The following is an 11,848-nucleotide window of genomic DNA, read 5'->3' as shown; positions in this document are numbered from 1 at the left end:
ATCATCATCATCATCATCATCATCATCATCATCATCATCATCATCATCATCATCATCATCATCATCATCATCATCAGTAGACAAAAAAATACACCTTTCTCTATCCCGGGCAAGCTGCTTGATGATTCTGGGCCTCCTATGGAAACTGCTGAGGACCGGCCGCTTTGCCTTTGTTCCTCTGCCTTTATTAACACAATAATAATTCAGTTGAATTTCATTTCCTGACACGAGTAATGAAATCACGAAAGTTGTACTCTTCTATTGTGTCTTTTTCATTCTCAACACTCCTTATATTTGATATGTCATTTATAGAGCAGTGCATACGTTTATGTGTGCGTGGGCGTGTTTTTTGTATGTTTGTTTGTTTTGTGTATCTCTTCGCTCTGATGTGAGAGCACGCCTTCTTTGGCATTTCAGTCTCAGGAAATATGTGAGTCAGCGTGATGGAATCAGGCTCTCGTCAAAATAATTTAATTAAATTAAAGATATTGGCATTTTTCTGCCCGTTTGGCAATTTTTATCAAATTTTTGTTTTAAGCTCAGCAGCTTTTATGTCCATTTAAAAACTCATTTCTGTGTGGATTATCCTGAAAAACGTTGATTAAAGGTACAAAAAAATGTAAATTTTCAGTTTTCAAGGACTCTCACGCATTGAAAGATTCCAAGCTTTGGCGGTCATTTTCTCCCTTATTTCTCCTCTAAAATCAGGTTACCCTACCTACTTCAATCAAAAATATTTCGACTTCTATAAAAAATAGATGGGCACTTTTTTCACCGAAAGATAAACAAATGAACTGGCTTTAAGATGATACCAATAACTCCACATGCCCAAAAATTGACGAGTGCTTGATTCCACCACGCTGCCTCACATATTGTCTAACCTTTCTTCGGAACTCTGCATTTTCACCCCTCTTCGTATATGTTCCCCTCTACCTTTCATTTTTTTTTCATCCCATCTATATTTCTTGTCCTTCCAATCCTCACCTCTCTATTTCAGCTACCACCTTGTAAAGTATGATGTCCGTATGTTTTGCCAATTGTGGGGCGTGGTTGGAATACTGGCTTAACAAGGGCCAAGAAGTGCAAAGCACGTAGTTGTTCCTTCCTGGGAAATTACAGGAGTACTAATGAGGAACCTCGTACTATAAATTATTATTATAGCATAATATATTAAAGAAAATTACCTTTACCCGGTGGTTGTGACACTGAACAGCTTCTTGCTCTACCATCAAACCCCACGTAGGCTGAGGATGTCTTCAGTTCTTAGCAGCAGTAGCAGTAGCAGTAGCAGTAGCAGCATCAGCATCAGCATCACCAGCAGTAGCCACAGCAGCAGCAGCAACAGCAGCAGCACCAGCAGAAGTAGCAGTAGCAACAACAACAACGACGAAAACGTCGCCAACATGTAAATGTTGACAACAACATGACAACAACAGCTTCAACACACAACAACAACAACAGCAGCATCATCACACAACAACAACAACAACAACAACAGCATCATCACATTACAACAACAACAACAACAACAACAACAACAACAACAACAACAACAACAACAACAACAACACAGACGACGGCAACAATGAAAACAGCAATTAATTGTAAAAATAAAAACAACAACAAAAGTAACGAGAAGATCAAAACAATGGTGATGAGTTCAAAGTCCTACCTGAACCACAATGAAACGATTAACGGCACTAACACCTCAAACGACAGTGTTACCATCAACACAAAAATGCCATGCATTAGAAATTACCTCATCAACAAGAACAAAAAATAAACGCTAAAAAGGCACAAAAAAAAAAAAACGAAACAAAGTAAAATAATACCAAAACAAAACAAGTATTTTTTTCGTATTTTTACCCACTGGGACAACAACATAATTATTATCTTATCTTATCTTGTCTTATCTTATCTTATAATGTTTTATCTTATATTATCATGTTTTATCTTATATTATCTTATCTTATAATGTTTTATCTTATCTTATCTTATCTTGTTTTATTTTATTTTATCTTATCTTATCTTATAATGTTTTTATCTTATCTTATCTTATATTGTTTTATCTTATCTTATCTTATCTTATAATGTTTTATCTTATCTTATCTTATATTATCTTATAATGTTTATCTCATCTTATCTTATAATGTTTTATCTTATCTTATCTTATCCTATCTTATCTTCCAGCTCTGGAAGACGTCGCATCTTACAATAAAGGATATTACGACAGCAGAAGCAGTGGCACACGGCCATCCACTCACAGCTCTGTGTACTGCATAGGTGGCGGCACCCAGGCCTTCACGGCAGTGCTTTTGGCCAAGCTGATCGACGAGAATGAGAAGTGAGTGGGAAGATTTTTTTATTCTCTTTGTTGTAGTAAGCGTTTTACGGTACTTGTAAAACAATTAGTTCATACGAATGCCAAAGATTAGAGGTGTTACAAGACAGTAACAAACACAAGAAAGAGGAAAGTTTATTAACGACGATAGATTTGTTGTTGTTGTTGTTGTTGTTGTTTTTGGTGTGTTTTTCCGCGCTCGCAACAGCATAAGGTCACATGAGCGCGTGGGACACGTTAAAAATTTATTTTTCATTTGGTCGGAAATTTTGAATTTTGCCTGGGTGGCGGCCGAAGCCTACTCTTACCAATTTTTGACCCCCAAGGGATCATTAACGGGCGCAGCTTGCAAACGGGACCCCCGAGACTTTTTGCCCTAGTCTGAGAAGCCTAGGTGTAGATCTTTCCTTCCATAAGATCAGGGGTGTGGCTGAAAGACAGCAATAAAAAGGAGCCAAGGAGTAGAAGTAGAAAGTCTGCAGAAAGAGTCAGGAGCCCAGAGGGGGGGGGGGGGGAGTGGAGACGAAAACAGACGACAACATTGTTAGAGAGCAGGAAAGGACGTGAAAGGAGAATATTAAGAGAAGAACATTTTCTGTAGCTATCCGGATTCGAACCCTCGCCCTATCGAATGAGAAGCGACACCTTAACCTCTAGACCACGAGAGCAGAGATAGATGTTTGATTGGAAAGTAGGAGCAAACCATATCAGACCGCCCGCCAACCACCCACGAAGTGAGTGTTTGTTAAAATTTAAGTAACGTAGAGAACATCAACATAATAAAAAGAGCAAGACAGACAAACATACACAATAAAGGTACAGTGAAGGAGAAGTGGAAGTGGAGGTCCATGATCGCCCACGCCAGTTGGCAAGGCACCGGATGATGATGATGAAGGAGTAGGACCTACCAACGACACCCTACAATCACCCACTCTTTTCACTGAAAATTGACGAAGAGAAAAATTGTTCTACACTCTTTCAGTCTTACACAAATGCTCCATCAACAATGCTATTTATTATGCATGTATGTAACCATGTGACCTTATGCTGTTGCGAGAGCGGTAAAACACAAAAAAAACCAAAACAACAACAACAACAACAACAACAACAACAACAACAAATCTATCGTCGTTAATAATCTCTCCTCTTTCTTGTGTTTGTTACTCTCATCAGTCCGTGTTTTAAAAAAAATCTAACTCATTTATTAATCTACTTGTGCCCACAAAACTTTGCACGGAACTTCTGCAAGCCAGCGACCAAACAAAACATACATTTAAAAAATAAATCTTGATCCAGTAACAACAACAAAATTTAATTATTTTTTAAGCCCTACATTAAAAAGGGCACTTTGGATGCATAAGCGGGGTCAATCTTGATCCAGTAACAACAACAAAATTTAATTATTTTTTAAACCCTACATTAAAAAGCGCACTTTGGATGCATACGCGGGGTCACTAAAATAATGGCTTTCACTGAAAGTTTCAGTAACTTAGTTATAGTTTTTAGTAAGAGTTTTACGGCACTTGCAACACAATAAGGTCAATGCGTGCCGAAGATTAGAGATGTTACAAGAGAGTAACAAACATAAAAAAGGAGAGATCAGGACGATAGATGTTTGACAGGAAAGAAGGAGCAAACCACACCAAAGCACCCGCCAACCACCAACTGAGTAACTTAGCCTACACTTTGCGCATTTTGAGACAGCGACACGACTCTTCCCCCGCAATTCAGTTTCAGTGTCATCCCCGCTAGAGGTTTCCTCGTCCGTCTCAAAAATTGCTGTCCACGTCTCTTGAATCTTGTTTCTAAGGCGTACATTAAAGAGAGGCGTTGTGCATATATATGTATGTATAAATATATACAAACAGAAAGAAAGACAGACAGACAGACAGACAGACAGACAGACAGACAGACAGACAGACAGACATAGACTAGAGAGATAGATAGATAGATAGATAGATAGATAGATAGATAGATAGATAGATAGATAGACAGATAGATAGAGAGAGAGAGACCCTCCCCCCCACACATACAGAAAGAGAGAGAGAGAGAGAGAGAGAGAGAGAAAGAGAGAGAGAGAGAGAGAGAGAGAGGAGAGCGGGAGAGAGAGGCGGAGAGGGGGAGAAAAGTAAATAGTTAAAGAGAAAAAAACATTGAAAACGTCTCAAGATGATGTTGTGAAGTTTTATTCTGGTACATAAGTTATGCACGGCAGATGAGCATTATTTATTCTGTACACGATTAATAAGGTACTCAATTATTTGATTGTATTGGTTATTTACATACATGCATAATAAATAACATTGTTGATGGAGCATTTGTGTAAGACAGAGAGAGTGTAGAACAATTTTTCTCTTCGTCAATTTTCAGTGAAAAGAGTTGGGTTGTTTTTTTAAAGGTAAAGCGGGGTGGGGGCAGGGAGGGTTACAGACAGACAAACAGACAGAGAAGTAGGCAGAGAGAAAGGATCCACAGCGGGAAAGGGGGTGGGAAAAAGAAGAGAAGAAGAAAGCTGACGAACATCGTGGGAGTTGAAGGTTCCCAGACTTAAAGCACACCGTGTGGGATTATCATGCTTTCTTGTTGTTTAGAGAAGGTTATTATAAGAAGTTCAAAGAGCTTTGAAGGAAAGGAGTAGTCCAGGTCGTCATCGTTTGAAAAGTTGAGAAGGAGTTCGTTGTAACATTCCGGTTCTCGTTGCTTGGTCGGCTTACGGGTAGCAGGCCTCGGACTGATTGTTACACAGTCCACACTCGACTGGAGCGGCGCAAAGCGCGTTCATGGGGTTCACTGTGGGAGAAATGATGGGAAATGATGGTTTAGTTTTGGGTTTTAATAAGAGTTTTACCGTACATACAACACAATTAGGCAATACAAGCGCTGAAAATTAGAGGTTTTAATTTTAGTAAGAGTTTTACGGCACTTGCAACACAAAAAAGTTATACAAGTGCCGAAGATAAGAGGTGTTACAAGAGAGTAACAAACACAAAAAAGAAGGAGGAGAGATGAGGACGATAGATGTGTTATAGGAAAAAAGAAGCAAACCACACCAGAGCACCCGCCAAACACCCGCCCTGAGTGTTTAGTTTTTGGTTTTAATAAGCGTTTTACCGAACTTACTACACAATTAAGTAATATGAGTGCTGACAATTAGAGATGTTACCAGAGAGTTACTCTACCACAATATCATGCAGAAGACCCAGGAAGTTGTCTCACTAACAAGGCAATCCCCAATGTCCGGATCGGACACGGGAACAACTTTACTTTTTACCAGAGAGTTACATACAAAGAAAAGAAGGAGGAGAGATATATAACATGACAGTAGATGTTTGATAGGGGAAAAAAAGGAAAAGATTGTTCGCTATGGTGATAATTAATAATAGTTCGTCCGTCAATGTCTGACGATGTCCTTTACATTTGCAAAAGAGAGCGTCTCTGAAGCGAAATCAATGAATCATATTTGGGTTAAGAGAACTTGTGGCTTCTGCGACGGCCAAAAAGACAACTTCCGGAAGAAATGAGTTCGCAACATTTCGAGCATCTAAAAGCTTTTGTTTCCACTCGTGGATGTGGGCAGCTAGGCCAAACCCACGAATGCACGGAAGCTTGATTCCGCGTGCCACCACAAAAAACAACCCTGCACTTTACTAGAAGGTGTAGCTCCCCCCCCCCCCCAACCAACTTGCCAACTACACACACACCCTCCCCACTTCCTCCCCCCCCCCCCCCACACACACCGATTTATCCGTGTTATTTTGCAATAGTACTTTCATTCTGTCTTCTTTTCTCATTGTTCCTTCTTTCGGAAAAAAGGTAAAGTATAGCTTCCCACACCTGTTGAATTTAGTCACCATTGGGACGACCATTCGGTAGCAACTTTGTCTTACAGGAACAGGAAATATTAGAATGTGATGGTGGTGATACGCAGAGTTTTGGAGGACAAAACTTTTACTTTTACACCTCTTTCTTTACACTTTCCGCCGGAGAAGACATTCCTGCCTTCGAAATGACTTAGTTCTGAGTAATAGTAGTAGTGTGAGAAGGTCGTCAACATCGGGCAAAAAAACAGAAAAGATGAACACACCGTTTGTAATAATCTCGACGACGACATTTTGTTATCTTAGAACTACAAAGTTATGTCTGTTCAGTACATAATTTTGATAAATTTGGGGTAAAAATAAAGTTTCACAATAATAATATGTCAAGCTTTTACGAATTCAATATTTTAAATATCTTGGTTGATAACGACTTCGAATAATCTTTCGATTTTTATAGAGCATATAATTTGGTATCTGACCTATTGGTCTTAGTAAACCAAAACGGCCAAACATGTATGTCAGATAGAACTTTGTGATTCTAAGGTGACGACTCGTCGCATGATCCTACGCCTCCAGGGATGGTATTCCTGGCGAGGGATGGCATGGGTTTGGTTGTCTTAGTACAGAGTTTCATGGCACTTGCAACACAATTAGGTCATATAGATCTACGTGCCGAAGTCTACATTTGTTACGAGTGAGTAACAAACACACACTAAAAAGGAAGAGAGATAAGGACGATAGATGTTTGAAAGGAAAGAATAAGTCAACCACACCAGAGCACGTGCCAACTACGTATCAACGGGCACGGGTGTGATGCCCCTTTGAACACTGTGAGGTTGTCGGCATATCTGAGAAGGCTGCCCTCATGTCGTCATGTTCATAAGATAAATGCCAATGTCATATTCAGCCATTTTGAGGAAATGAGAGAAAAAAAACTTCTTCTTTCGAACAATTGACTCTGTTAAATGCTTGGATTTTGGTACAATCAGTTGGTTTTATGCTGGGATTGTTCTTTTGTCCTTGTGAACTTTATTACTAAACTGGCTCTGCCCGTCATTTCAAAACTAAAAACTCCAAACCGGCCAAAAATGACGTAAGCGAATGACAATATCTTGTGCTCATCTTCGATTTGATCAAATCAAGTGGGTGAACAGCCACGAAATCTCTCTAAACAATACCAGTTCAAGAACACCAGCACCCGCTCCCCCGCCCCTGATAGGGATTTATAACAATGCCATCAGCATGGCAGCCAAGGAGAATGGCCACTAAGCTAAGGGTGTCACAATGTCTAACCAGTTTTTAGAAGGAAAAACATTAATACATGTATGTGAATGAAAATTGTCTTTATAGTTGTTGCTCTTGGGCACTTGGTACACGTCAGTTCTATCGCTTACCGTAAAAGAAAAGGGCCATAGCACTGACGAGAGTGATCGCTTGTACAAGTCCTTGAAGGTCCATGGCTACTGGGGATGAGACAAAATAATGAAATTAATAATGATAAGTAAATCGTTCTGGTTTCTTTCTTTTTTTGTTTGTTTTTTGTTAATGATCTCTCAAGAAACACAGAAATAATGTAAATGTTTAGATCTAGCACCCTCATTGACAGAATCTTAAATAAATTTAAATCATTTCAAACAATAAAATGAAAATGACAATTTATAAAGTGCTCTACCCCGATTGAAGAACACATGCTCTAAGCTCTATACAGATACAGATGGCAAAACACGTACACAGAAAATGAGTTCTTATGGGCAAGAAAATAGAGAGGACAGCTGCAGCTGATAAGGAACTGTTGGTGTTTTACAAAAACATCAAAACTAGGCAGAGAAATGAAGAAGTAATTGCAGCTGCTGATACTGAGTCGCCTGCATGTAATAGAAAACAGAGAATAAATGATCAAAATAATCAAAGTGAAGAAACTTGCATTTTTTAAAGCAGGTTTGTGAATTTTTATCAAATTTATGTTTTTGGCTCAACACCTTTCACGCCCTTTAAAGAACTCATTTCTGTGTAAATTTTTCTGAAAAACGTTAATTAAAGGCACAAAAAAGTAAATTTTCAGTTACCACGGACTCTTAAGTTAAGGAAATAACTTATCTTTGGCGCCATTTTCTCTCTAATTTTACCTCTGAAAACAGGTGACCCCCACCTCCTTCTTTTGCAAATATCTCGACTTGTACTCTATATAAATGGATGTTTTTTTCCGTGTAAATAAAGACAAGTGAACAAGCTTTAAGATGATACCAATAACTCTACATGCCCAAAAATTGACGAGAGCCTGATTCCAACACGCTGCCTCACATTGGTTTAATCAACGTGTACATGTTTTACACATGTACATGAATAGACAAGCATTTAGTAAGGTACACCTAAGGCATCTTTAACTTAACGTCGCACCCAAAGCCCGGAGAACATTGAGTTCTGTTCTTGTATAAATTATTACCTCTGTCCTGGTGCTTGTTAAAATTTAATAAATTAGGTTAGTTCGACTTTTCAAAGCTTTGAAATTAGCTAGACTGAGGTTAGCAAAACAATTGCGTAATGATGATGATGATGATGATGATGATGATGATGATGATGATGATGATGATGATGATGATGATGATGAAGATGATGATGATAACGAGAAACAAACCGTCATACCTGTTGTCAGTGTGATTCAGCAGCTTCAGGGAGACGCCTCGACAACTGCAGAAAGCCTCCCAACCTCCCTCTATATATAGGATCCTCTACTAACACAGTGCTCTAAATCTGTCCTCGTAAAACACATAGAGTCAGTTAGGTTCTTTTGTTCAAGAGACTTGTGGTGCACTGCCTTTTGTGCAAGAGAGCTTAGAGAAAAAAAACCCAGAATAATAAGAAGACGGGAATCTAATTTTGGGAATAATGATAAAGAAACCGATGACAATGCTAATTGGCTATTATCTTTCTATCTGATGACCCTGATGAAAGAAGGCACCCCATAAATAGCAGAGCTGACTTGTCAAAGTAAAGAGGAGGAAATATTGTATTGTATAGAGCGTCTTGAGCACAATGGAAAAGCGCACAGAGTTGCGCGTTCGTGGACGGGGTATAATTAGCTCTTTTATGCATCATAATGTGAATGAATGCATCGGTTTCTTGAAAGAGAGCTGCCAACTTTTAATGCATCGTAAGTTTTCTGATTATAAGCCCGATATAGAACTGTTATACTTGCAGACAGACACGTCGACGTGAGCGCGCACCCGCACAGCACGCGCGCGCACACACACTCTCACACACACACACACACACACACACACACACACACACACTCACACACAGACAAACACACACACACACTCACACACAGACAAACACACACACACACACACACACACACACGTGCACTATCTATGGAGGAAAACAGCGTGAGGGAAAAAGAAAAAGAGAGAGAGAGAAAGAAAGAAAGAGAGAGAGAGAGAGAGAGAGAGAGAGAGAGAGAGAGAGAGAGAGAAAGAGAGAGAGAGAAAGAGAGTCAGACAGACATATAGACAGACAGACAGAGAGACAGACACACACACACACACACACACACACACACACACACACACACACACACACACACACACACACATACACAAACACAAACACACACATACGACAGACAGACAGATTAAGTATCCGTAAAACGCCTGCAGAAACATAACTTTGAGAAACGAGAGATATACCCTTTGCTTCATTCAGTCTTTAAACCCCCCCCCCCCCATTAATTTATGTTATTGTGAAATGTTTGCACCCGCCTCTTCCAGTAATCCATTACCTGAGGCTCGCTAGAACCTCCTGCTTTGTTTACGATGGCAGGTTGAATACCAGGAGAGGGATGAAGTTGTGGTAAACAATCCCCAACTAACCATCTGTTGCTACAGACGCTGAAAGGACGTGCTTGCAGTGAAAAGAAAGCTTTGATTTATCTCGCCCAATGACGTGAACGGTGAAAAATAATTCGTTTGGCGTTTTTTTTTTCATCTAAAATAAGATTACTAAAGGTCTGTTGCATAATTTGTTTTCGTTTTCAAAGATGTTAGGAGTGGATAATCCTATTCGTTAATCGATGATCTTAACTCAAACGAACGTGATCTATATGGTATTGACATTTGTGAGGCAGCGTGGTGGAATCAGGCTCTCGTCAAAATAACCAAAGTGAAGAAACGTGCATTTTTCTACTGGTTTGTGAGTTTTTATTAATTTTTTTTTCTGGCTCAACACCTTTCATGCCCATTAAAGAACTCATTTATGTGTGGAGTTTTCTGAAAAACGTTGATTAAAGACACGAAAAATGTAAATTTTCAGTTACCACTGACTCTTAAGCTAAGAAATAACTAATCTTTGGCGGCCATTTTCTGACTAATTTTACCTCTGAAAACAAGTGACCCCCACCTTCTTCTTTTGCAAATATCTCGACTTGTATTCAAGATACATGGATACTTTTTCCATCCAAATAAAGACAAGTGAACAAGCTTTAAGATGATATCAATAACTCTACATGCCCCAAAATTGACGAGAGCCTGATTCCTACACGCTTAGTTTTCTTTTTCCTTAGTTTTTTTTCTCCTAATGTGTGCTACCTTGATCGTCATTCTGTCTTTCTGTTTAAATCTTTCTTTCTCATGTTTGTTCCTTAGTCGTATTATACGTTCTCTCCCATTAACTTCCTTGTTGTCTATTCTCTTTTTGTCCCCTCCTCGCTCTCTGCCCCCGCCTCTCTGTCCAGCATCCCTAACTCTGTCTCTGTGTGTCTGTGTGTCTGTGTGTCTGTGTGTCTGTGTGTCTGTGTGTCTGTGTGTCTGTGTGTCTGTGTGTCTTTGAGTGTCTGGCGCGCGCGCGCCCGCGCGTGTGTGTGTGTGTGTGTGTGTGTGTGTGCGTGTGTCTGTGTATGTGTGTCGGTCTCCTCCTGTCTATATTTCCCTCTTTCGATCTCTCTCTCTCTCTCTCTCTCTCTGTCTCTCTCTCTCTCTGTCTCTCTCTCTCTCTGTCTCTCTCTCTCTCTGTCTCTCTCTCTGTCTCTCTGTCTCTCTGTCTCTCTGTCTCTCTCTCTCTCTCTCTCTCTGTTCATTCCTCTTTCTCGCCCGCCCCGGAGTTTCCCTTCCGTGCCCCATGCTTCGCCTTTCTGTCTTCCCATTTTCAGCATTAGATTGTTCGGGAATTATGATAAGTATTATGTATTTTTGTAAGTGGTATAAAATGTTCTTTAAGTTAAGTCTGTATTCGATATTTATAGAAGCACACGTTTTGCGTCACATCCACTACCGGAAGTCAGCTCCTTCACCACTTTAGTGCCGTCGGATATAAGATTAAAAAGCTCTAAACCGTAACATTTAAACTAACCATTTCAATGCTAAAATCGTGTTCAGGATCCTAAAAAACCTCTAAAAAGCTACAAAATAATACCCTTTATGAGACGGGAGGGTTTCTATAAATTTACCCGGCTAATGACTTACCACTTTAAACTGACTCTCAACAACGACAACAAGAACAAAACGACACAGCCCCCAATTTAAAGAAAACTTTGCTGTGACGTCACGTAGAGATATTCGAGGTTTGTGGAGATTGTAAAATAATGTAAAGTCTTGACTTCCTGTTATTACATTTGTCTCTGTGAAAAGGGAACAAACTTGACAGAGATGAAAAGAGATACTTTGGACAATTTCTCTTTTCTTTTTAAACGACC

The 11,848-nt window shown here is 39.6% G+C and overlaps 1 protein-coding gene and 1 long non-coding RNA gene across 3 annotated transcripts in view; one reads left to right on the top strand and one right to left on the bottom strand.

The window, feature by feature from the left end:
- The window catches only part of LOC101854816, a gene marked incomplete in the record, with an annotated part of 63,046 nt that overhangs the window by 18,015 nt on the left and 33,183 nt on the right, over positions 1 to 11,848 (top strand). The window contains 1 exon segment of the mRNA XM_013086376.2: positions 2,191 to 2,344. Within this exon segment, the coding sequence (XP_012941830.1) occupies positions 2,191 to 2,344 (154 nt within the window).
- LOC101853252 lies at positions 4,507 to 11,704 on the bottom strand. Of its 2 annotated transcripts, none has more exons than XR_001185112.2 (4): positions 11,619 to 11,704; positions 8,803 to 8,910; positions 7,554 to 7,622; positions 4,507 to 5,131 (listed from the first exon to the last, which is right to left on the bottom strand). It is a non-coding gene; the product is annotated as an uncharacterized LOC101853252 (long non-coding RNA). The 2 variants fall into 2 exon arrangements; XR_220800.3 differs by having other exon boundaries at positions 8,803 to 8,990; positions 11,619 to 11,669.

Source organism: Aplysia californica, unplaced genomic scaffold (genome assembly GCF_000002075.1).
Source record: "Aplysia californica isolate F4 #8 unplaced genomic scaffold, AplCal3.0 scaffold00460, whole genome shotgun sequence".
Classification (NCBI taxonomy): domain Eukaryota; kingdom Metazoa; phylum Mollusca; class Gastropoda; order Aplysiida; family Aplysiidae; genus Aplysia; species Aplysia californica.
This window is presented reverse-complemented; position numbering and strand designations above follow the sequence as displayed.